A 27,316-nucleotide genomic window follows, 5' to 3' on the forward strand; every position below is an offset into this window, starting at 1 on the left:
ATATGTCTACATAGCTTTGGGGAGATTTGTCAAACATGGCAAAGTTATCAGCAAGCAAACATCTGAGGAATTTGTATCTCTGGAAATACTACCTAAATCTACAGAGTGTGTGTGTGTGTGGGGGGGGGGGGATAGAAATACAGAAAGGCATCAAGATATAGAGAAAAATAAATATCTAGAACGATATATAGAGTTGATTTAGTAGCTGGCATGGTAGCTAAAGAGGTTAAGCAGAGTGCTTGAAGTAGACACTATGTCCAGAGCTCACTGTCCGCTGTCTAATGCTATGCACATTGGAGTTTGTAGAGAGGGTTGTGCTTGCAGGATCTTTCCAATTTCCAGTTTAAAAAAACAAGCCTGTTGGCTTGGGTGATCCAGAGCTGGGTACAAGGTTTATATTATCCAGATAAAAAACGCTTACACAAATAAGTACTGGCACAGCCAATAGGTGTGGCGTTGGCCATCAGCCTTTTGGCAATTCAGGTTTGGCCATGGCCCTCATGGATCTAATCATAAAGATTGGCTAAAGGCAAAAACATTGTTTTGATTTCAAAAAAGGAAACCGTGCCATAGTATTCACTGGCACTGAAGGAAAATGTTTTGTGCGTCGATGTGCCCCTTGTGAAAAGGCAGCAAGCTGTAACTCATAGTGGAGTCAGACAATGGCTGAAGTGGGCTGACACATTGCCCCTTGATACATATGGAGGAAATCTGACAGAAAACCCCTATAAGTAACTATGTTATACACATAATGTTAGTAAAATCAAAAGGTCTTGGCTAACAGACTTCGAAAAGCACTGGCTGCCTGCCTTCGGAAATGAAAGGAAGGAAGAAAGGAGGAAAGAAATGAGGCTAGAAAGAAAACAAGAGGGACAGAAAAAAACGAAAGGTAAGAAGCAAAAAAAGGAGATTGAACAAAGGGAAGGAAACACGGGCAGAAAGAAGGAATGCAGACAAGAAGGGTTGCAAAGATACTGCATCTTGATGAGCTTATATTTAGAGTTCATGTGAGCAGCTGATATGGTATGAAAAAGCATCAGTCCGATTAACAAAGGCCATTCAAGAGGAATTTGCAATAGCATTGCCACTCTGGAACTAATAAAGCTGGAAGGTGCCCTGTTCACTTATCTTGTAAAAAGTGTCCTGCTATCACATCAGACTCTACAAACAGAGGTAACACTAAAGTAATAATAACTTCAAACCAAAATCACTGGCATTGAAGGGAACTACCTTGTGTGTGGATGTGCTTCTGGTGAAAGGGCTAAATACAGTCACTGAAAGTGACGTTAGCCAGTGGCTAAAGTAGCTCACCCACTGCTCCATGCTGTAGTGGGCAGAAGTAAAATATGAATGCCACAAGAGCACATCAATAGATGAAGGGAGATGAATGAAAGAACCTTTATGCAAGTATATTACACACAATTTTAGTTATAAAAAAAAAAAGGTCTTGGCTAACGCCAGACCTTGAAGGGGCAACATTATGCACAAGGGGATTACTACTGACCAATAGCAGTTGCATTTTAATCCATACCACCTCATAAAGTGCATGGTCAGGATATAACCTCAAAGAATTGGAAAAAATGAGATCTTGCAACATACTTTAGGTTTAGCACAGAGGCCGAAATCTATCAGTTTCAGGTTGCGATCTTCATCAATGAGCAGATTCTCCTGAAAAATAAAAGTCATCAGTTACAAAACCAGTACTTAGGACATAAGCAAGTTAGTCTGAAAATGAATCTTTTTCCCAACTTACTGGTTTCAGATCCCGATGGGCATACCCCTCTCGATGTATGTAAGCCACTGCGGACACGATCTGGCGGAAAAATATTCGGGCTTCGTCTTCTGTTAGGCGGTCTTTGGCAATTATGTAATCAAACAGCTCCCCGCCAGGGCAGTACTGCAGGGCCAAAAAACAGTTTATAGATATCTTGCAGGCAACGGTTAGTACTGTTAGGGCTCAGCAGTAAGCAAGTCTCAGCAACGCTAACTCACCTACTCAAAGGGTCGAGTTTCCATATTCGGAATGGCAAATGCGGCCAGCCCCAAAATGGTTACATTTTAGTCTAAACTTTTAAATCCTACAACACAACAATGGCTCTGTGGGGTGATGTCAAGACCCAAAGAGGGCACTTTCGATACGATGCCATTAAAGACAGAATCTTGGGGCACCATTTCAATCAACTATTCAGCTACAAACATGATCAATCAGAAACTCACGGCTGATTACATGATGTGACCCACCAAGGAGGAAACTATTCCCACACAAACATAATACAAAGGTAAGAGACACAACAATATTCATCTTCAAGAATACAGAGCAAACCACAATAGTAAATCACTTAGGGACTTGATGCATCAGAGCTGTGCTCTGCCCTGTTTAACAGAATACTATTTACTGGTCCTTTTCTTTTTAAAACAAAAACAGCAGAGCAATAATCACAGAGCCGGAATTTGATAAGACTAAGAAGTGTGTGGTTACAGGCTGCTTACAGGTTATTTTTATGGAAGCCTCTGCAGGACAGGACAGTTGAAAGCAGCGAAAAATGAACAAAAAAAACAAAATTGTGATGATACAAGAAGCCCACAAACTCGATGTATTGCATGACACCAGTCAATTTAGCACCTCACAGGTTATCCAACACCACTTTGTATTGGACTTCTGGGCCCACATATACTGTGAGCAAAAGCAAAACTGCAAGTCCCAATAAGCAAAGTGTTGTTGGGCAAAAGGTATCACAGAAGTCGGGCACTGGGGAGCCCTGGGAGCCCAAATATCGAGGATAACTAAATTCTTCCTAAGGAAATCAGGATTCAAATAATGCCTACTTGATAAATGGTATTTCCCAGAGCACATTGTTGCATGTTTCCATTAGGAAGATACTATTGCCCATATGGAGCGAGACTACTCCTATATTCACAAGTGAAATTAATATAAGGGTAGTCAGTTTCAGTCTAGGCCCAGAGATGTACAGATGAAAGAAATATTGGGTGTACCTGCAAGTATTAGTGACAAAGTAGACTGATTGTACTATAGCCTTCTTAACATGTCTTACACGCTGACCACTTTTTATCACATACAGATTGACAAACATGTTTCCCTTTAACATTGAATGGACTACCGCAAAGCCTATTACATACTCTGAAGACTACCGAAACTTGAGCTACAGCAAAATGTACATTTTGAGAAGAGGGAAAGAGCATATTCCATCCTCCCCATGTTACTTAACTACTGTGACCTCAAGTTGGAGTTAAAACCTAGGCTGCAGAGCAGTGCCAAACCACATTCCAACACCTCAAAGGGAATAGCTGGCCACATAGCCAAGAGCCTTCAAAAACAAGGTCCTTTACTGCCACACATCTTTCTTATAATGGCATGTGGTACTGCCAGCATGTGTACAAGACTAGTGTTCAAGCAGTTTCCTCCTCTTTGAAAACACCTCATGCTACAGCAATTAAAACACCACCCCCCCTTTATTTCACATAGGCTTTCTGATACTTCACAGTATTCCTGTGAGAGCGAAAACTAAAGTTTTGAGGCTTGATTCCATTCTAAAACTGGCTTAGCGATACAACAAAATCCATAAGAGCAAAAGTACTTTACCAAGTTTCACTTAATAGCAGCTTTGTTGTAATCACTCAGCTATTTTGTGGTCTCAATATACTAAGAACATAAGCATAAAAACTATAGGCATGTTACCAAAATAATTAAGTTTCCCCCCCCCAATATTGTTAACCCACCTCCAAAATCATGAAAATCTTCTTTGAAGTTTCGATTACATGATACAATCGGCATACATGCTGATGACTCAAGCTCTTCATTGCTTTAATCTCAGTTTGAACACGAGGTAAATCATCCTGCAGAGGAAAACAGAATCATTGACATGGGCTGGCATTCGGTAAAGATCACACCAACCACCACACCTTCAATAGCCTTCTTAAAATCAATTCTGAGTTATATAAACCTCAACCGCTCCCTCCCGAATGGATAGCAGCTGCCTAAATGAAAATTCCTGCTCGCCGTTGCTCCCAGACACTGTACCACAAAGACCTACCTCCTCCTTGCTACTTGACCCCACCTGTCCCCCCACCACCCCCCAAGAGGTTCAACCCAAGTCAACGTGCACTCAATGAGGTTATCGCAGGACTCACATACTACCTCAATGCTGCACAGCACACTTGGACTTCAGAACCAATATGTATAATACTGCTCTATTGTATGACTCTTGCACAAAAACTGTTGTAAAGCACTAAGATACCCTCGGGTCCGGCTAGCGCTATATAAAACTCCTTAATAAAGAAATAATAAATGATGGTCTTTGAACCAGTAGAAATAGCTTGTTGTCTGGGTCCCAAAGTATCATTGCTCAGGCTTTCAAACTTGAAATGTAGGAGATTTTAGTAACACCATTTTGAAGATTCAAACAAGTGGGAATCTAACAAAATCCCGCCATCTCACACTGTGCCGATGCACAACCTGTCAGACAGAACAAATCAAGTCCAAGTAGAGCCATTTAACGTCCCAGGTATGCACAGTATTAAATAGAGCACAGAATTAAGGCCCAAAGGCAGACAAGTGAAGATTGTCACCATTCAGTGAAGGAGACTATTTTGCTTTGTATTATTTTTGTACTAAGCTGTACAGATCACGGACCCAACCTCATTTGGAGTTTGGAAATTCCAAGGGCACAAGTTTCTTCCTAACTCTATGGTAACTTGAATATACATAACCAACAGAGTAGTTGGGTTAAGTTAGGGGACTTAAATGTAGATCTCCTTGGCAGGAAATTCAACGTCTTGTAGCTAGTGTGCGTTTAATAAGAAATTAATTTTGTTAACTTTCTCTAGTTTGAAATGGCAAAAGTCCGACTGCAGAAAACGCACAAATTAGGAGGCACCAACTGAACCCAGAGTGTGTCTTGGCATAATTTCTGTGACTAAGCAAATTAAGGACACTGGCATATTTATGTGGTGTGGGAAGGGAGTGGGTGTTTTGAGAACCAGCTTAAGGAGGGGTTTGACAAAGATGATGGGAGAGTCCTGAGAGAGTCCATTTTGGTGCTGGATTAGCCAATGATTTGCTGTAGAACAACAAAGAGTCCTATTCCAACAACTCCACATGTGCCCTCTTTGGTAATCACGGTGAGCAGATTTAGTCCTTAGCAGTAATTGGCCTGACCCTTTTTGAGGTGTTCGAGCAGGCGCCAGGACGGGGCAGGTATCGTGAGCCGGCACATGAATTGGAATGCTAACATGGTGTGGGCCCCTGCGCCATAAGCTCATGGAGCACCACTAGGGCTCCTTTTAGGTCTTGATCTCTTGGCCGAGGTCCTTAGCCACGACTTAAACTTCTTAGGACTTAGTGGCTGTTCTCACGACCTCCCCCTAGATCATTCAGAGGGCTAATGTTCCCCCTCTCTCACTATTCACTAATCGTGCATCACATTATCACTTGTTTTGGTCCTGAAGAAATGCCAGGGATCCTTTGGACCAACGAAGGCGTGAAACATGTCGACCTGATCAGTTACCAGGGCACATTACGCCTACTTTGGTAACACCAAACCTACGGGTTCTTTTACTCTACCAAGGGAACCTTCTCATTAAAGATTTTAGGTATACCCTTAGGTATTTTTAAACTCACTGCACGCACTACAGCCTATTCCTAGGACTCCACCCACACACCCACCCACATGCACCAGACGGCAGTTGTCATAAAAGATCTCCGCTAAAGCGACCCTTCGGCGGACCCATAGGGCATTGCACCGCCGGCCTGACGAGGAGCAACCGCCAGATGATGAAGCATGACATCCTTCGGGGTGTGTGAGGGCAACAAGAGACAAGATTTGTCTTGTCCAACACTTCCCCTCACTCTTTACACCGAGTCCGCGACCTAAAACCCTCCTTCTCCCTTTGTTCCATAATTTTTCTCCCATTGGAACAGTGCCCCTTTTTGTATTGACTGACCCTTTTTAATGCCTTCATTAATTATTTGGACAGTTATAAGGCCCTATGCTGTTAACTATCAATAGGCCAGTGCTCGGTTTACTATATGGGGACAACTCTGCAGTTATAGGCGGAAGCCAGTTTTTTTTACACTCCCTTGTGTCTGTCTTCTAGTCCTATTGCCATGCAATAAAACTATAGCCCTGTGTTGCAAAAACGAATGCCATGATTGTTGTCAGCCTTAGTCCCCGGAACAAGGGGGGGGGGGGGGGGCAATTATGCAGGGGACAGCTGCATCCACATCATATTGCTTTCTTTTTGCTTTGAGGGGATGGAGGACTGGTTGGTGGAAGCAAAAACAGAGGCATATAGGCAACATCGGAAAAGGGGCAGGGGCAAGCAACAGCGGAAAAAGGGTGCATGGGGGCGAGCAACAGGTGAAATGGGGCAGGCAGAGACAAGAGACACACAGTGGAGGGGGAGAAGTGCACAGTGGAGCCTGCTGAAAAAGATGCACTTTGGTTGAGTGCTTATACTTAACCGCATGCGCGCTGCGGCGATTTTCGTGCTACGCGGCTTTTTTCAAAAAGCCGCGTTCGATGACGAGCTCAGCTCGTCATCAGCGTGCGAGCGGCGCAACTGAGGACGAGCTGAGCTCGTCATCAGCGCCGAAGGGGATAAGGAAGGCAATGCCAACTACAAAAATAAGCAGAAGGATACAAGTAAGGAGTTAGGGCTCCAAGGGAGGGACAATCACATGAAGGAGAAGGAACCATATATGACAGCTGACGAATAAGAAGCATGCAAATGAGTGACTATGAAGCCAATCAGTGGTAAGCAATCTGCAGACTTTAAATACACCGATAGGAAACAAAAGCTCAAAGATACCACACTCGCCATAGAATAAATGTATGAGGAAAATAAGCAGTTCCCCACAATACACCCCTTTGAGGATGAAGAGAATCGTACTGGGGTGAACTTCATTGGCGATCTGATCTTTCTGTTATCCAGTCGGCTTCGATTTACCAGCAGGAACTGATGGATGCACTATCACTCGGCAACTCCCTTGGGTCGTGTATACCCATAGTACAGTGGTTAAAAACTTAGTGTAACGTCCAATGGTCCAGGTCAACAAAGGTCACAAAACTCAATGTTTTTAATTAAATGTAAGTGTTGGGGGGAAATTACAGTTCGCAAATACAAAAATGCACAGAATATCTGCGTTTGAATGTCAGTGTGATAACAAAAATTACATTGGCTAAATGTTTCCTGTGGAGTTGCACCACCTGCATGTGATTTCACATGGGCTTTCTTTCTCTCCCCTATTTTGACCACATGATAAACATCAGCTGAGCAGCTAGGCTTTGCCCTGGACACACACACAAACCACTGAAGACTTGATATCTCATGTACAAGACAAGCAGCAATAGGAAGGATGTGGCTGAATCCGGTGAAGCTAAAATATAGAATTAGGTATGCCATCTTCAGTCTGCTAAAAACTTCTCCGAAAATTAAAATCTTTACTGCTTCTTATATTTGGCATGCACTGAAGTTACAGAAGAAGGTGCTAAAGTGGAATAAACTAACTGCGGTTATATGAGCACTTAATTGTACAGTGTTGCTACTAATGCTCCGTAGAGTGGTTAATTGGATCCAGTACTCAACTATGAACGGCAGTGGCTCTTTTTTGCCCACGGACACTCCAAGTCAAACCCCTGGGGCACACCTGGCAATGCGCGAGTAAGTTATAAAGTATTTTCTCTTTCAGCTTCTAGCCCCACCCAGTCCCTGGCATATATTGTGTCACTAAAGACTGCCTTCGCTTTGAGACGGCCACATCACAAAAATAGCAAACACTGGAATAAAGTTTTCACGTGAATTAGAAAAGAACGTGCTGCCTTGCCCCGTTCAGTCCAGAAGTGCCATCATTTGTGGTGGGGGTAGTCCATGGGACTTCCTTTGCTCCACTAGTTGCACCCCTGTTCCCTCACAAGAGTGTCACCCTAGGCACAAGCTTCAAACGCTGAAACCCAGCAATAATACACAATGTCATTCGTTCTGTGGTTTAATTGGTGATCTTTAATTCTTGTTTTCACCAATTCATTCCCTTTAAGTTCCAATCAATTCATATTAGGCGTGAATTCAAGTTATTCCAATGCATTTCGGTGCATTAGGCACCGAAATCAGGAAAACGCCTGAAAATTAAACACATAACATAATTTGTAATCAAAAAGTTTTCTTCTCTATCTCTCAATTCAAAGAAGCATATTAATTCATCATCTACTTTGTACCCCTGAAGTTAAAAAGTTAAGTAACTCGGTCTAAGCTGCAAACATTTCAAAGCGTTTCTTCGTGTGCAACATTCGTAACATGCTTAACTTCCACGTTCTAATCGTTGACCCATGTATCTTTATACATTTCCCGCTGCCGACTTAGGCGTTCACTTGCTACGTTCCCCGTTCTATCTGTCGGTTGAGAATATATCCTAACTTCGCGTCTCACCATAGTTAAAACAGGATTCGTTTCCGTTAGAAGCAGCGTCTCCGCTCCATGCAACGCTGTTGATTCAAACGCGATGCTTGCGCATGCGCACCTTCAAGAGGTGCAGAGTTTTTTTTGAAAAACAGCTCAACCTTAACTTTATCAAATACAAGGATTTTTCTCTACTACGTTACATTTACTAATCGCGCTCAATCTCACGAGCCCCACGTTTACCACATGGTTAATTCTAGTGCAATTACATAATCAAATTTACAGTTGTATGATATAGCAGATATAGTCGATTAAAAATTACAACAACAATTGTCAGTTATAGATAGCAAGTAAACTCCATTCTCTCATTGAGCCCGTTGGGTTTCAGACTGCATAAATGATAAATCCAATAGTTTTCCCTTTCTAAGAGGATTTTCTTATTCAACGGCCCCTCTTTTTTTGGTACTATTTCTAACACGCAAGTCCTCAATTGGCTGATGTTATGTTTTTTGTCCATAAAACGTGCGGCCACTGTGGATTTCAATTGACCTGTTCTTATGTTACTTTTGTGCTCATTCAAGCGAGTCTTAAATTTCCATTCTGTATGGCCCACATATCCCTGTCAACAAGGGCATTTCAACAAATATACAATGTTAGTGGTGTCACATGTGGCATTGAGATTCAACGGAATTTTATTGCCTTTCATCGGGTGAGTGATTCTAGCACCCTTCATTATATTATGACAATTAGCACAATTCAAACACAGTACTGTGCCTTAGAATGTACTTTTTTTGGCATCTCTTTGGGGGTTTAATAGTTCTCCTATGTTTTTCCCTCTGGTAAATGCGAACAGTGGTTCCTGTTGGAATATTCCTTTGAAATCCGGTTCCAATTGGACCATTTGCCAATTTTTTCGAATTATGTTTTTAAAGTTTGTGCTTACGTTAGAGTACTTGCTGACGCATTTGATTCTTTGTTCTTTGGTTTTGGGTGCTACTGTTAGTAACTCCAATCTGGTTGTGCTCCCTGTCCTTATCCGTGATTCTCTGATAATGTTTTGTGGATAACCTCGAGCTTGGAATCTTGCAGCCATGATGTTTAATTGTTGTTGACATGTGTTTTCTTCTGAGACCAACCTTTTCACTCTAAGGAACTGGGAGTATGGTAGATGCGTTTTCAATGATTGAGGATGAGGACTTTGGTATTGCAATAAATTATTTCTGTCAGTTGGTTTACGATGTATGTTAGTGATGAAAGTAGTTCCAGCTTTGGAGATTTCTACATCCAAAAATTGTATTGTTTCCTTGCTTATGGTCCAAGTGAACCCAATTCTGTCATTTTTAGTGTCCAAGGCTTTTAACTTTTGTTTTAAAGACTCTTCTGTCCCTTTCCATATTAAAAAGATGTCGTCAATGAACCTCACAAACATAAGGAGGTTTCTCGCCCATTCATCATCATGGTAAATATGTTGGTCTTCAAATGACGTCATAAACAAGTTGGCATACGCCGGTGCGGCGCAATTGCCCATCGATGTTCCATTCAATTGACTGAACCATTTATCTTTGTAAGAAAAGTAGCTATTATATAGTGTGAATTGCATTAATTCCATTAAAAACAGTTGTAGATCGTGAGGGTATGTTCTCTGAAGTAATGCATTTTTTATGGCTTCTAAGCCTTCTTGGTGAGGTATCGAAGTGTACAACGATTTTACGTCAACTGTTGCCATTATACTTTCATCATTTATCTTCACTTGTTGCAATTTTATCAAAAAATCTGTAGTGTATTTTATATAAGACAAACTTTTAGATACCAACGCCTGTAGGTGTTTGTCTATATACTTTCCTACCGGTTCGTGAATACTCATTTTTGTGGAAACTATTGGGCGACAAGGTGGTTTGATCAAATCTTTGTGTATTTTTGGAACCATATACATATATGGACTTCTGGGACTTTCTTGTGTAAGATACTTTTTCACTTTCTCACTGATGGTTCCATTATCCACTCCTTTTTTCAAAATGTTTTGTAGTATCTTTTTCATTTCTTCCGTGGGATTCGCTTGGATTTCCATATATAAGTTTGGATCCTCTAGATGTTCCTTAACTGTGTCTTCATAAAACGCGGTGTTTAATATTACCATCGCTCCTCCCTTGTCAGCTTTTTGGCACATTATTTTCGAATTTGCTGCTATGTTTTGTATGACTCCAAATTCCTTGTTAGACATATTTCGTTGCTTACTTTTCTTGTTGGTATTGATTTTGCTTATTTCTTGCTTGCATAAGTTCTCAAACAAGTCAATAATTTTGTGCGACGTGGGTGGCATATACGTGCTTTTGGTTTTTAATCCTTTTAGTTCATCTTCCTGTTTTGGTGTTGGGTTTATAACCACGTTTTCAAAAAAATGTCTTCATTTCATTTTTTGTGTGAGTTTAAAAAGACTTACTTCAAGTTGGTTGGTACGGGCAGTCGGTACAAAGGACAACCCACGCTGTAGTGTTTCTGTTTGGATAGTATTCAAACGTTGATCTGAGATATTCATTACCAAATTTTCTTGATCGTTTAATGGTATTTCTTTTTGTCTTTCTTCGAAGCCATTTGTCTGGTTTGAGGCTGGGATTTTTCTTCTGAGTCCCCTCCGGGGTCTGTTTCTTCTGGACCTTTGTTCCCTCATAAGGGCTGCCCTCAGACAGTGCACCAACATCACACTCCCTTTTTGCTTTGTCAGTGTGCCCCCTAAAGGCTTATTTGCCTCTGCCCCAACATTTGCAACAAGGCATAGGTGCAGGGCACCTTGTTTGCATGGGGCCATGCCCCAGTGCGAATGAGGCAACTCTCTCAGAAAATAGCGCTGACGCTACATCTGCTAGCGCCATCAGTATTGCAAAAGGGTCCACACAAGCATAAGGAGCCCCTTCAGTAATATCATAATGCCCCTGGAGACCACGCAAAGCAGGCTGTCCACTACTCAAGTGTCTGCAGCCCGTTTTGTAATACCAAGGTACTCCTAGGAGCAGAAAACTGCAGCACACATTCATTGTCCCCTAGGGCACTTTACATAACACACCCCATCATATATTAGTCTAAGGAGTTCAGGTGAGTTCCCTTGTAAATCTAGAACACAAGAAGCTCAAAGAAGCACATTTTCTTTAACGGTATAATTACGTCTAAACAGCCATACTGTTAGGCCATATTATCATAAAGCAAAAGACAGGCTGATCTAGTTATCCCACCCAACATGCCACAAGTAGGAATTGTATACAATTTTATTAACTTTCGTAGCTGACATTTTTTTAATTCAGTGTGATAGGTATTTTATTCTATGGCGGTGCCATTCCTAATGCACATCACAAGGTTTGCACACGAGCAGGGTCAATATTAGCTCTCCATGCCAAAACGATTACAATAGGTTTTGGAAAAATATCCTGGCCATCGTTCCTTCAGGCACCCTACTCGGTAACTCTTCAACATTTTTTGTGTGCAACTTTAAGGTTATGAGCTGACATCCCTCCTTCGAAGACAAGAGTTTCTATTAGCTAGCTACTATTAATCAATCTGTGATAAAGAGCTACACCGTGCTAGAAATCTAACATATCACGCTAACCATTCTGCTACCAGGCCAACCTGAATTTCTCCCCGTCTTATTTACAACATGGCCAATAATTCATTTCTATCAAACAAGTTTGTCCTCATTTCTGCATGCTATTCGGTGAAAAACACCCTCATGGAGTGAAGACATCGAAAGCCAGTTTCGGCTACCGTGACCATCCACCCTCATGCAGTCCTATTCTAACCTTCCTTGCACTAACACCACGTTTGATCTCAAAAAGGAATCTTGTTAGTAGAAGGCCACAACAGTAGGAATCAAGCAGCAGGAATGACAGTACTATTTGTGGGTCTGCATTTTGCTAGATTAGATTATCACTAGAACTCCGTTGCACCTGGTGTGTTCAATCATGGCTCCTAGATGTACTGGGTTACCTGGTTCTGCACGGTTTCTAGAGGAAGGGCAAGAATTGTTCTTATAATGAACTCATCTGGTGGCAAACGGAAAAGATGCAATCCAGTTACTTGTCCAATATATCGTTTTTTCAACCTAGCTTTTTTTTTTTTGCAAACCGGTATCACTAATCTCTGCCTCAAAAGATTTCCACCCCTGCACCTTCTTGGTCTGCCTTTGGTACACATTCAGCATCTCCTTCATAGAACTCACGAAAGTGTCAATTCATACAGCAATAACTTTGCTATCACAAAAGGTGACACGTCTGCTGCAAGCTATGCAATATTTACGTTTCAAGGTTTTGACAGATGATGTATGAAAACAGGTAGTCTAAACCGATGAATTTTCATCATGCTGGTTTAAACTGGTTAGATCTTAGATTAATGGAAAGTCTCCCAATGCAGGTTTGAAGTCAGTGATCAACTCTATATAAACTCCTTGGATTGACCACTGAAGTCGAGAGGCCTTTACACCAGGTTATCAAGAGAGATCCAGCCAAACTGCAGCAGCATCCATCCTTTTGCTGAGAGCCAATACAGAGATGAGGAGCCGAGCCCAGCTGATCATGTGTTTTTCTTCAGAGGGAACACTTTCTCCTAGCTGAAGTCTGATCACCACTGCTTATCTGATGTCAACAGGTATGCAGTGTACGGGCCTAAGAAATTCTAGAAGCAAGTTATCTCCTCCTCGCTCCCAAACTGTAGTGCACAGTAGCGGTCTTTAGGGGGATAGGCTGCTAGAAACATTTTAATTTTGTTAGAACGGTTTATTTTATTTGTGCCGCAAAAAACTTGCCTAAGTGCTATTTTAATTATAATCTGTGTGACTATTACTCATATACTAAGCAACTGGATGAGACTGTTGAAATAAAACACTTACACATACGTATATAGTGTCTTTTCTAGTCCGGTGGATGAGTGTGCTATTCTGAAGAAAGAAATGTGGTTTGAATTTCCCATGTGTCCCGGAACCCTTCAGAGGACTGTTAGTAACCCATGAGGCACGGGCACCACACCAGCAGGCATGCTCAGTGAGTTGTGTGGGCTACAATAACCTTGACTCCTCTGCTTAAGCGACGATACACTTAACTAAGTCCAGGTACCCGTGGGTAGGGAAGCCAAACCTTGCAGACCTGGGCTAGTCCCAGGTTATGCAACACTGCCCAGGTGCGAGCCATACTGTGTGTGAGGTAAGGCAACACTACAGCCATGCCTGTATTTCATTTGTAGGTCTCGGCCTGATCCAGCGCATGCCCTGATCTCGGCCGAGACATTTAGAAGCCGCTTTTGGAAGGGATTCCAAAGCGGCGATTAACTCACTCTCACGCGCCCAAGCATGCGACGTGCACAACACTTTTTTCCGTCGCGCGTGCGCACAACTCGCGTTTTTTAAAAAATTATTTCATTTCGCGCCCGGCTGCGCGGCCAATGCTTGTTTTAAACCAGTCGGTACCCATGTTTAATACGCCAATTTGATAAAGCCAACATTGTCAGCTGTGGAGTATAAGCGGCCATTTTGCTGGTGATGTCTTTGGCTGCCCTTGTGCTTAAAAAGCCATTTTAGTGCACTAGTAAGCACCGCACTTATGCCACTGATGCGCAGAGGAGATCTGGACTCTATGTACCCCCTCAAGGACAAATTTCTACCAGAGGTCAACTGTCCAAAGATAAGCTACACGATAAGTGAATTTTCATAGAAGCAACACATTAAGTGTATGAATAGTATTTCACGTGTTCTCTTATCTGGGCTTGGTTTCATTTGGCGTTGGTTTCACGCAAACTTAGCCACGTTATTTTAGTAGCTTTGACTTAATGCCAACACCTATTAACGCTCATGCAGTTCCCGTCCAATTATGCTCCCATTTGCATAGATAACAGAGGACCTAGCACTCCGCGATGCAAAGCCATTTTTTTGCTCCCACCCTCTTCATCTTTTGACACAAAATAGCTTTTGGCCTAAAAGTAGTTCGGCTCTGCTGCTTGCACCACAAGGTGCCGCATTACATTGCGCGTGCGCTAGGCAAAGCTACAGCAAATATGGACCAGTATGAATTGAATAAATAACGCTGGAAGAAACAAATAGATAACAAAAAAGTGTGCAGACACTCTATTGTCATCGTATTGATAAACACGTGCCTGTGTGTCTAAACGTCACGTTAGTGTGGCCGTGTGACGCGATTGTCTTGCCTGATGGATTGGATGCCAGATCTTGCATGTGTGTTTAGGTGTATGGAGAATGTTAGAGGGTGTCCTATGGGAGTACTCGGGTGTCATGCATGAGTGCCAGAGATGTGCTCTTGCCATGTCGCGGAGAGCATGAAGTAACACAGTGTCGGTAAAAGTTACATTTCGTTTATAAGTCGTCACACATTGATACTCACCTGAACACAAGGCCGCATGTGTCTCATTTATTGGCTTGTAGATTTCATGGGCGTCAATTCACCAACATTCCTGGGGTAGCAGAAGCGACATCACACGGCATTTGCCGATTACTTTCACCCACACATTCCCACATACACACTGCCTCTCCCATATACACACTCTCACCCACAAGCATGCACACAACATACATTTAAAAGCATCTTTTGCTTACTTCAGCTGAGGAGGAGAGTCATATTCCAAGCAAATGTACTCATTTATCACACTAATAGTGAATCATGTTATTGTATTCACTATTAGTGTAATAAACAAATTGACAGAATAAGGAAAGTGGAGTCCCAGCTGTCCTCCATGAGAACGAGCTACCTCTGTGTTTCCGACAGTGGTTTTGCCACCTCTGAGGCAAAGGGTCGCAAAAGGCAAGACAGGGGTGCTAAGACTTAGCCAGTGGGTGTGATCACATCTTGACGGTTGCACAATTTTTTAATTGCTAGCAGTTAGCAAATGGCAAGAAACTAAAACCTCACCTGTTGTTCCATTTAAGTCCACTATTTAAGGTTCGAAATGCAGAAAAAGCAAAAGTGGAAATATATTTCCATTAAATATATAAAGGAGGTTGAGCATCGAAGAGATTTTGAGCCATGGCATTTAGAACATTTCCTCAAATCTATAAGGTCCACAATGATTTCTATATATCCGTCCCATCTTACCAGTACGCACTGTTTTAGTAAATTAGACAGTCCGTTATTCTTGACATAACTATTATAGAAATGAAATACCAGTATTTGTAAAGCACACAGCTACCTCTGAAGTGTGTCCCAGCGCTGGGGGCCCTCGGGAAGATTAAGCAAGCTATTGCCCAGAGTCACATGGTGCTGGTGTAACCTGCCACCGGAGCCAGGCATTGAACCGTGAACCCTGTGCTCCCGAGTCAGGCACCCTGCTGCACCACACCACTTCCACATAGAGGTGTCTTCGTATCAACAGCCAAGGCTGGATATTGTTGAGAGTAGTGGTGTGTAATACTTGCGTAGCAAGCGTTAGCACCAGGGGCAGCTCCTCCGCTATGGCAGAGGAGCGTCACCCGACTGCTTTTGAGCAATGAAGTAAAGAAAATATAAAATGATAATAACTTCAAGTTATTATCGTTGTATGTTTCCTTTGACGGGCTTCTGGCAACTAGGAAGTGTGGTGGGTGGTAAGGGAGATCAGTTCACTGTTAGACAAATACGTTACTTCACATACACCAGCCAGTCCTTTTGCAGCTCAGTGGAAATTGCCGACTGCTATAGCAAAGCAATGTAAATAGATAAACTCCCACTGTGGTCAATTTGAGACCGTGAAACAATGGTACAAGATCTAAACAAGCATTGGCTTTAACCAACAATAGGTCTAGAACAGAGTTCGACATGTGACAGTCTGTTCCTGACCTACCACCCATTCGGAAAACCACAGGTTTGACGATTGATCTGAAAATGCCCCAACATATTTTCCCACTGCTTCTCGTTTTATGAGAGTAAAGATTGCCATGCTGCTGCCCCTATCTAGGTTAGATCTGTCAAGGATTTTACTTCTTTGTGCGAGTTGGATGCTTGCGCTCATGCGGTCAAGTGCTATCCCCGTGCATCAAACTTGCACTGCTGTTGCCCGTGTTGTACATTACTGAGGATGCTGCACAAAACGGATCCTGGTGGCTCAGTGAACTAATGCATTCACTCCAGAGATCTGTTTTTGCCCCCCATGGTCACAGGGTTGAATCTCAGATAGTTTAGTGTTTCAACCCATCCAACCAAGGTTGATACGGGGAGTATCACGGAGATGGGTAACAAAAAAAACTCAGCTAGCTGTTTATAAGCATCAACAGATTTTCTTGCATGTGAATGTTGTGCTCTACAAATGAAAATTCATTTCTTTGTGCCAGTGTTTGTCGGCGGATGTCAGTACTCATTTTTTAGGGATTAGTACTTTGATTTCATCAATAGAAAGAAAACCAGAACAACCTTCTGAGGTATCAATCATTCACTTTGTATTAAACTGGTGAGAGAATGCGCTTGGCCCCTGGGGCTGCCACCCTTAGGCCTGCCTCCCACTGGCTGATGCTTTCAGCTGGGCAGCCCTAGGCCGTTGATGTAATGAAGGGCACACATCTGCTGCCATCCATCTATGTCCATAAAGAGTTTGGGGTACATAGTAACCTTCACATTTGAAACGGTGCCCTGTGACCATCACCACATGCCTTTACTTTCCTAACCGCACTGCCACCTTGCGGCCCGAGTCAAATAATATTCTGCTGAACATGCAACCTAGTACTCAGGACAGGAAGTGGAAGCCAACGGACTGCGCTCTCCAAAGAAAATTTTTTGGGCACCTGCACTTTTTCTTTTACACGGTCACTGGCCTTAGAGTGAGCCCAGTTCCCTCTTTCAGTCCATTGCGAGTGTCCCTTTTGCACTTTATGCATAATAACCTCATGGACATATATTGTCTTTAAAATAATGCATACTGATTTAAAGAAAGCGTGAATACACATTTCCACGTAGGTGTGTCACCCCTAACCCATAACCTCCAGTCTAAGTTACTTTTGTACTTGCCAATTAACAATCTCTGGGCCGCAAAGCTTCTATTTACAGCTATTAACCGGAAAGTATTCGTGGACCTCTCGGGGACATTTTTTTAAATTGAATTGTACTTGCCTGAAGTGTTTGACGTGTTAAGCTTTTATTGTTGATTACCTTTTTTAACGGCTCCGTTGCTTTAACGTAAATAAACATTTTTCCGTTGATTGAGAAGCAGCAAGTGTACCAAACACATAATGAACTTAAGAAAGTAAACAAAAAAAAACATGGCTTTACCAGTGAGACTGAAGTTGCCCATTATTAGAGTGAATGTCTTGGCAAGACACATGATCAAATACATACTGATTTAAAGAAGACTTCTGGAGGACATTTCCCACCGTTAATTAGGGACTTTTTCTTTACACAAAAAACAAGGTGTTCTCATAAGAATAGACCCTTGAATCATTCAGGAGACATCCACTGTTAAGCTCTGCTCATGATAAGAAGCAAAAAAAAACACCAAAAAAAAAAACCTTACCCCGAGTGCAATTTTGTCCATAATTTTCACAGCCACTTTTTCACCGGTAAGGAGATGACGAGCAAGTTTAACCTTTGCAAACCCACCTGTACGTTGCAAAAAAAAACACAAAAAAAAAACCAATTATGAAATAAGTGCATAGATATCAGTAAAATAATTATGGAGTAATTGTTTCACAAATGAGATATATTCAGTGAACATATCTATGCACAACAAATCTGACTTCTGCTAGTTTGCTTAACATACAAGGCTGAAGTACACATTGCCATGCTTATATGGAGAATAAAATGCAGGTTTTAACATGAATTGAGCCATATCAAGGGACTGGAGCCACGGCAGTATAGCTAGACGTTTAACAACGGCGGCCTGCCTGGAACTGATCCACTAGAGAGACCCCATGGCTTTTGAACTCAGTATTAACTTGTTCTGAATTGCTTCAACGATATGTCATGCATGTAAAAAGGCACTGCTCCCTCAAAAAAAGCAACTTCTATGGAAAAGTAGAGAAATGTTAGTACAGCACATATGAAAGTCCAAGAAATATCGGAGATGAAAAGTAGGTGGGTGTTCTAAAGTAGGTCAGTCATTTCATCTGAAATGGTGGATGATGGATTTTTCCTGCAAGGACGGAAATACTTTTTGTTGTTATTGTTAGGGATGCATTGCAGTGGTATGGGCTCTGATCTAATGCCCTACCAAAGGAGTCACAACCAAGAGTCATATTACCAGACACATTTAACCAGTAAACACAGGCGACAGGGCGTCCTGAAAGGTGAAATTGCATTTCTACAACTTAGCCAACACCATCTTCTACCGTTCAAGGGAAACGATACACCCAAAAAGTATATTATAAGACTCTGGCAGTGCATTCTCGAGAGATCTCTATATTTGGCGAGGAAGGGGATGAAGGGGTAACAGCTTCCAAGTTAGGTACTCACTGGAGAAGGAAAACCGGAGGTAGAGCCCTTAGCCACATCACATACAGCAGTTTGCAGGTAGGGGGCTAGTGGAGGTGGGAAGTGCCGAAGGCACATCTTGACATTCTGAGCGTTAGCAATGAGTGTAGGAAGCTGGCTCTTTATATAGTGGACCAAAAAAGGAGACACTGTATAGAGTCCAGGCAATCCAAAAGGAATTACAGAGGCACAAACAACACACCAAATGCTCTTTTGTAGAAGTGTGGGCGAGCAGCTAGTCATATCAGAGGGTAGTGCTAAGCATTTATTCACACACAGAGGCAGTAAATGAAACGAGACATTCAAAGCAATCCGACATCAATTTATAAAAATAACATACTTTTATATGAATTTAGATATTAAGATCGGGATCAGCTATGTACTTTGGTTTATGAATTTTACAGTTTTCAAAAGCTGACAGCGCAATATTTGGGTGCAGTTATGTTATGTGAGGGGAAAACATGTAGGGCATTTTGGAAATTAACAGCGACTTACAGGGCGGTTCTCTTGGACTCGAGGAGTATGGGGCAAGGTCCAAGGCCACACCAACCAATCACCTCGGGGTGCTCTATGGTTGTCCGAGAGAATAGAGGCGTGTCACAGCATTGTGTGTCCCATTCACTTTAATGGGAACTGTCCGGTTGGAAAGAAGCTGCAAGCTGAGACTGGGGGACCAGTTGGGGGAAACCCACGGGAGGGCGGTCAGGAGGGATTTAGGGGGTCCGGGGTGTGGATAACGACCCTGGAGAAGCTCGGGCACACGAGGATACCTTTGGACAACTTCTCCTCTGGCTGTGGGGCTCGGTGCAGTGGTATCTGTTAGCATCAGCTTTAGTGCTGGAGTCGCTTGCAGTGGGAGGAAGAGCCTACAGAAAAAGACTGTAGGTGGCGACTGGAAGTTCAGTCTGGCTAGACCAAAGGATGGGTTTGGCTCTTGTGGGTTTGGGGTCCCCAGTGGCACGGTCACCTCCCTTGGACTCTGCCTCTGGGGGCTTGGGTGCAGAGGTGTTTTGAGGCATTGGGCGGTTGGTGGTCGCAGACTCACTCTTTGCTTTTGCATAATGGGGCAAAAGGGACACCTGAGCCACTGTTTTGGATCTCACGGTCCCTGAAGTCCCTCGTCGTGCAGGTCGGTCTTCCTCTGTATTGGTGCCCGGACTGGACACAACAAGCGTTGGCTGCTGCATGGTGTCTGGTACCCCAGGTATAAGTACTGTGTGGGTCTGGCAGTCCTGGTGTCCCCACACTTGGAGGTGAGGAGGGGATACGACCTGTAGGAGCTCTGCCATCTCTTCCTGGGCGGCTGCTGCATCGGTAGTCGTCGTAGGCGGCATGTGGGTGTATCCGATGTGGTTTCATCGGTGCCTGCAGTGGAGTAGATCTACTCCAAAAGGATTTCTTTGAACATTGGCAAAGCACTGGCAGCCATCTGGGTTTCTTGGAGTCTGTACAATGGCAGGACGAGCAGATACCTCGCGAGGGTTGGCGCCAAGTGGGTCGTGCTCCTCGGGCCAGCAGTCTTTTGTCCACTTCTTTCTGTCCGTCAAATCTGAAGTCTTGGTATAAGCGGGTCCCCAAATTCGCAATTTAGGTTCATTTATGGGAGTATGGGGTAGTAGACAATGGGCTACTTACCTCTGGGGTCACAAAGCCTCCTAGAAACCACTTCCTTAGGGAGTGAGCACCGCCCTGTCCCAAAATGCCTAATTCCACCACACACAAGATGGTGGAATTCCTAATATGTTCACTTCAAACTGGTCACTCTAGACGTGTGTCCAGCCTGGCAGCGTAACCCGCCGTCTGCATAGCTAATTTTCCTGCCTGTCCTGATCCCAGATTGGCCATGGGAAGGGCATGGCATTCCCCCTGTCTGGGAAAGCCTTGGGTCGCAAATCAAAGGCAGCTGAAGCCTTTGAAGCCTCCTGTCTTGATATGCTGATTTACCAGCCTTCTTGGAGGAGGCAAGAACACCTCTCTCCACAGCAGGCACTGTTTCTGGCCTCCGGAGAGCGAGTGCTCTCACTCTCGGGGGTTAGAAACTAGTCTGTGGTGGCATGCTTCACGGGACCAGTCAGCCATGGCACTAGAGGTCTGGTAGGTTTCAGGGGTACCTCCAAGGTACCCTCTGGGTGCATGCATTACTAAACCCAACACTAGAATCAGGGTGGGTTTATTAATGCGAGGTGTATATGTTTCGGTGATGCCATTATGTAGCTGGTTAACTCGTTTTTACCAGTGTCCAGGACATGCCTTAAGATGGCTTCCCTGTTCACCTATACTGTCAGTAATTGAACTGGCCAGCACAGAGGCATACTTGCACATGCAAATATGTTCTCACATGTAATTTAATGCACCATGCCGTAGAACTTTAAGGCCTGCTGTAGGAGCAACTTTTAAATATAACATGTAGTCTGTGGGGGGGGGGGGGAAATGGCACACAAGTGTGTATCATGTCGAGTTTTCATATCTTGGCGCACCTTGTTACGTGGCCTGCAGTGGCGGTCTGTATGAGTTTGGTGCTGGGTCCTCTACAGTGGCAATTGATATGCTGCAGCTCTTAGGGGCCCTCTTTAGTACCTATTCCCCAGGTACCAGAGCTACCACTTACTAGGGGCTCTACAGTGGTGCTAAAGGCCTGGTCACTAGGGGGGGATCAAGCGATCAGTTGTCTTGTTTTGGAGAAAGAACACTGGCTCTGGGGAACTGCTTAGCAGGAACCAAGTGCACTTAGTAAAAGTTGCATCCAAATACCAGGCAAAGGGGGGGTGGGTTACTGCAACAAAAACCCAGTGGCCTGCCCTCTCCCCCCCCCCCCACCTTCCCCCGCTCCCACCAGACCCGTTCTCATTCATTTGAGAATTAAAACAACATTTCAAATAGTCATCCAAATGTGTCATAGCATTCTAAAAAGGAGGCACGAGTTAATTAATATTTAAAGCTGGCTCCCGTGCCCAAAGGTAGAAGTCTTGTGGATGGATACATGGCGTATTGGTATTTCAACCTGATATCTGGACAGTAGTCAAAACCGTTTGCCAAGCAGACTAAGCATGTGAGGAAAATATAAAAAATAAAAAATAAAAGGAACAGAGCCAAGTATCATCCATCACCGACTTGCTCTATGCGATCCATCCGCCTTCGGCCATTCTTTCTAAAGTGGTGTAAAAACCTGAGGCGGGTCGGGGGCAATCGATATTTGCCCGGCGGTATTGCCTCTGTGACCCTCTAGTTATTTAATCAATGAAGAGGCAGGCGCTGGAGACTGGAAAGCAGGAAACAAGGTTTTTTATTCTCTCCGGAGGAGAACACAACGAAACGGACAGAAGGTATCGTTCTGAGGTGCTCTAGATACATTTCTGAGGCCTGGCCTCTTATACCCTGGTTTATGACTTTATTGTAAATTACACATTCATGTTAAAGCTTTGATGTATGGAAAAGACATTCCCGGAAATCCCCTTTGGGCCCGTTCCCACACATATTTACAGTTGAAGTCCCCACCCTAGTGACAACAGGTGATGAGTATCACGCAGCTGGATATTCCGCCGATTCACGGAATGTGGGGGGTGTTGATCGGATCTCATGGGGTGGGGGCTTTGATCAACCCGGGGATCCTTTGATGGGGGAAGCTTTCTATTGTACGGGGAGGGGCAAGGAATGGTATCGGCAGAGCTGGGTGTCGGCCTGGGAACGGGGAAGACAAAACGGGCACACGGGGAAGAAGGGGGTTTGCGTCTAAGGCCGGAGATCATGAAAGGGAGGCAGGGGGGTGTCGCGCTGGGAACAGGATGAGGGCTTGGGCAGAGCAGCGCCGAAGAGGGGTTTATGACTCAAGGCAGGTGCAAGCAGGGGGTGGTCAGCGTGCAGGCTTAGTGAAGGCGAGGGGCTATGTCAGGGGCCAGCGGCATGCAAAAGGGTTCGTTCTGATCGGGGCATCTAAAAAAATGGCGGGCGCGCACGACAAAAGTGTGGCATCAGGGGAAGAGGCAAGATGGCGCAGATAATGTTCACCAAAACGTACTAATTTTCAACAGTCCTCCCTTTAACATATTCAAGACATCTTGCTGGTTCATTTTCTACTCGGTTCTATTGTGGTGGGCATGAGAAAGAAAACGGTAGGAACCCTAGATGAAAAGAGTCGTAAACAATACATTTTAACATTTCTAGTTTTTAGGAGGTGGGCCTATTTGATAAACTTTGATCAATTTGTTTAGCAGGAAAGTCATAGGAATGCAATACAAAAACGATTCTGTAGCGAGAGCAGCAAGCATATTTCATACTGGCAGGTTATTACATATATATCCGGTTCGGATTGGAGCATGATCAATACAATGGCGGCTGGGAGAGAAATGAGGTCTAGCAGAAACGGCGATTGGGGATGTCAAATGTTCGAAGTTTAACGAGTTCTCATCATTCTTTGTTGCCTTTCGTTGGCGCTGTTGAGCACCGGTGGTGGAGCTACAAGTCCAGCTCTGTTCTAAGTTCTGCGTTGCAGGCACGACCCTTTCCTCGCGTTTCTGGTCGGAAAGGTCCTTTTCGCCCTGTGTCCTTTGAGGTGTTTGTCAGAAAGTTCAGATGGAAGAAGAGCGTACAAAACAGTCCATAGGGTAGGTCAGAGGAAAAGGGGGATGGAGCAAGGCCAAATTAGGAACAAACTAGGGGAACGAGAGACTTCAAATAGGCGGGCGTGTGACCGAATTCAGAGAGCGGGGACTTGTCGACAGACACTGGACATCGAGCAGGGGCATCAGGTCGACCCTTTCTTCTCATGTTGTCGAAAACAGTGCCTCGTCCTGCAGCTCTTTTCTGTCGTGGTCTCGCCTTGGCTAATGTCGCAGGTGTTCCTTAGTCTGTAGTCAGGCCTCGTGCTCCCACATCCGGTCCTTCTCTCCTCCAACAGCAGTACCCTTAAACAAGTTTGAAAAGACAGTCTTTAGAGAATTTGCAGATGAAGATAATCAAAAGTCTATTTCTCTCCCAGCTCCAGGCAAAGAATGAAAAATGCCCGTTATATTAGTGTTCACAACTGGCATATGAATGACCGGTGACGGGCCTGTTGGATTTACTATGACTTTCCTTTACAATTATTTATTACAGTCACGACAGTTCATCTGATAGTGACCCACCTTCGTGAGACGAACCTGGCAAAGATATGCCGTTCTCTAGAGTTTTACATTTACAAAGGGTACTGTGAGTCGTCAACATAGTACTACACAGGTATTTTGCTGAGAGACGAACATGGCTAAACATTTCCTTTCTATCGATGCATCCTGCCTTTCAACTACTACGGGGTTCATTTCGATGATTTCTTTACCTTGGACTAGTCTGTTAACCTTGTAAAACATTACTCTGGATCCTACGTAACCTTTTACAGCCCGATTACTTAATTAGGAGGGACAGGGGTTTTATGGGGAACAACCAGGGACATAGGAAACTTGTGGTAAGGGCATAAATCGACCCATCTCTCACAACCGGAAATGAGGGGTAGTTTCATAATTCCAGTTTTTGGGCGGCTGATACAGGGGGGGTAACAGGGGTGATCATTTTTCTGGTTTGGGTATTGCGACAATTCGGGGAGGGAGGGTCGCGTATTCTGAGGTCCTTGTTTTTATACCATAGGAGCCGTCGACATGTAGTTCCCTTATTTCGGGCCAGATTAGGGAACCTCTGTCGTCTTACCTGTCCTTTCCTTACGGCCCAACCTCGGTTTATTGACTTCTAGCGGAAAAGGAGAGGTAATGACGCGGCCTCAGAATGATTGTATTAAAGACAAGTTTTTGTGCAAATACTGACGGTATTTGAAGCCAATTAGGTGGTGTGCTAGGGGTGGCAATCTGCCAATTTCGGGGCTAATCACTCGGAAGAGTGGGAGTGCAAAAATAGAGAGAGGGGAGAGAGAGAGAGAGGAAGAGAGAGAGAGAGAGAGAGAGGAAGAGAGAGAGAGAGAGAGAGGAAGAGAGAGAGAGAGAGAGAGAGAGAGAAAGAGAGAAGAGAGAGAGAGAGAGAGAGAGAGAGAGAGAGAGAGAGAGAGAGAGAGAGAGAGAGAGAGAGAGAGAGAGAGAGAGAGAGAGAGAGAGAGAGAGAGAGAGAGAGAGAGAGAGGAGAGAGAGAGAGAGAGAGAGAGAGAGAGAGAGAGAGAGAGAGAGAGAGAGAGAGAGAGAGAGAGAGAGAGAGAGAGAGAGAGAGAGAGAGAGAGAGAGAGAGAGAGAGAGAGAGAGAGCGCAACGGCAGGCTAAATAGTACACGTGCAACAGAGAGGGTGGCAGTGTATTCAAGAAAGGCTATTTAGTGCATTACACAGTAAAGGGCATTCACGGGTCTGCGTTAGAATCTTGTAATCATGCAGTTTGAGCATTAGACAGGGTAGAGGGGACGTGCCTTGAGAAAAGGAAAGAAGAAAGGAGGTACCATTTTGTCGCACTTCTCGCATTCTCGGTCCTTCGACCAGTTGGGTCGACGCCTCAGTCACACACACACATTCCCTCACAGTTTCGCATCATACGTGACATGGGTTCATTCGTCCGGTCTGGTTTAAGGGTGATCACTTTTTATCAGGTTGCGCTAATTTTCCGGGTTTGTTCGATACGTGAGTAGTTTGCAGGCGCGCTTAGACACCACCTTGCGGTGCTAGTCCGCTTTGTGTATTAGACATGGCAAGGCTTCAGATCTTCGCCACACCTTGGCTGTAATCTCTGATGTAACCTGCAGAGGGAGGAAAAAGGGTGGGGGAGACAGCATTCGCGCATATTCGAACACATGGATTCATAAGACCTTTACTTACCTCTTACTCGTCTTTCCTCCTCGGGGCAGGGTCCCCGGGGATATGGTTTCTGGAGTCGGGGGGGGTAGTGTGTCCATATAGGTCGTGTGCGGGGAAACGTAAAAAGGAAACCAGAGGTGCTTAGTGCGAGGTATCTAGTCAAAGGATGTATCTCACTATCGGGATCCTTAAAACCTCTTTCAACGCTGTGGCGTTCTAAGGTTCTTCGGTTCTTGGGTCAGCTCCGTTCCCTGATACTTCGGAACGTTGTACTTTATCACATTTACATTATTTCATTTCACCCTCCTTTTACATTCCCTCATTTACACCGTTCGTTTTACCCATCCTTGGAAGTCAAGGTCTTCCTCTACGCGAGAGTTCATGAGTCAGTCGCGTACTTTGAAGGCGGAGTGTCGTGTTGTCGATCCGATCCGTCCTCCAGGGCTGGGCAACCATCTTCTTTTAATCTTAAAGAGAGAGCAGAGTAGGGCGCACAGAAAAGAATTTTCCCACCGACCCCACATTTTTTTTTTTAAATAAAGCATGCAATACCCGTCCATAGTTTCAAAAACTTTATTTTGCAAAATCATTTCAGCATGAGGATTATGAGGGTGCGGTCGTATTTGGCCGGTCGTGGCAATGGCTAAAGTGCGTACAGTGGGGGGGTGTCGTTTGCAGCAATAAAAACATCGGAAATTTTTACTCATTCATTTGTAAGAGACTAAAACGTCTATTAATTGGCTGGGGGTTCGGGGGCATTTATTTTCATAATTTAGAAGCATAATCATAATAGTGGTAATCAGATTTCCTATATGCATACCGTACGTGTGCGTCGTAAATGAGGTTTACATCAGTTATAAAAATATAATACATTGTACATTTGTAATCAACATTTGTAACGGGGATCCTTTCATACTGTTCGTCGAGTGAGTTCTCCTTGTCTTTTCTAGCCAAGTGTACAAAGGATCATATAAAATCTTAGAACATCAAGTTTATATTAGTGCGAAGGAACACCACGAGGTGTTCGTAAGTTCCGATTGATATCAGCGCCGGCTCAGTCCGGAAGCAGCATCAGGGGGAAATGTTTCCCATTACTGGCAGTTTGGACCAGAGTCCTTTTCGGCAGTTCTAGAATTCATGCTAACAGAAGGAGTGGCAATGTCATGTTTGTTTCGTTGGCGATCAAGGCAGCCGTCCCTTACCGGAAGCCTGCAAAGGCCGAAGGTTCCGCCGGGGACCTTTGTAGGATCTTCAAGGCTGCGGAGATGCTGTCGGAGATGGGGGCTCGTGCTCCAAGGGGCAAATGTTCGAGTTATATTGCTGGTCAAAGTTACTCTAGTGGCCGGGGCCCGCCTTCCAGCGGACCCAGACGCCATTTTGAGGCCCTACAGGGGCCACTCTCGTCGAGTTTGCAAGAGTGGGAGAGATCCTTCGGAGTGAACGGAAGAGGTCCCTGTTGTGTGAAAGCGGACGTTCAGCTGGGGTGCAGCTGTGATGCCCCCACCTGGGGGGGCGAGGGAGACTCGTTTGCATCGTCTCCTTCTCCCGGTGCACTCCATGCCGCTCCTTTTCATCGCCCCGCATGAAGGTCTCTCCACATCCGGCGTTCCCCAAGTCCTGTGCTCAGCGCTGTGGGAGCATGGCCACCTGTGGCGCGCATTCGGCGCGGCACGAGTATCAGTGCAGTCATTGCAGGTTCGGTGTTCCGAAAATATGGTCACCATTGCAC

General features: G+C 44.3%; 1 protein-coding gene across 1 annotated transcript in view; it reads right to left on the bottom strand.

Moving 5' to 3' along the window:
- MELK (maternal embryonic leucine zipper kinase) overlaps positions 1-27,316 on the bottom strand; it is a 281,942-nt gene that overhangs the window by 211,452 nt on the left and 43,174 nt on the right. The window contains exons 3-6 of the mRNA XM_078676533.1: positions 17,878-17,963; positions 3,739-3,855; positions 1,754-1,897; positions 1,600-1,668 (exon numbers count right to left, since the gene is read on the bottom strand). Coding sequence (XP_078532659.1) covers positions 1,600-1,668; positions 1,754-1,897; positions 3,739-3,855; positions 17,878-17,963 — 416 coding nt within the window. The remainder of the gene's footprint in view (positions 1-1,599; positions 1,669-1,753; positions 1,898-3,738; positions 3,856-17,877; positions 17,964-27,316) is intronic.

Source organism: Lissotriton helveticus, chromosome 2_1 (assembly GCF_964261635.1).
Source record: "Lissotriton helveticus chromosome 2_1, aLisHel1.1, whole genome shotgun sequence".
Lineage (NCBI taxonomy): Eukaryota > Metazoa > Chordata > Amphibia > Caudata > Salamandridae > Lissotriton > Lissotriton helveticus.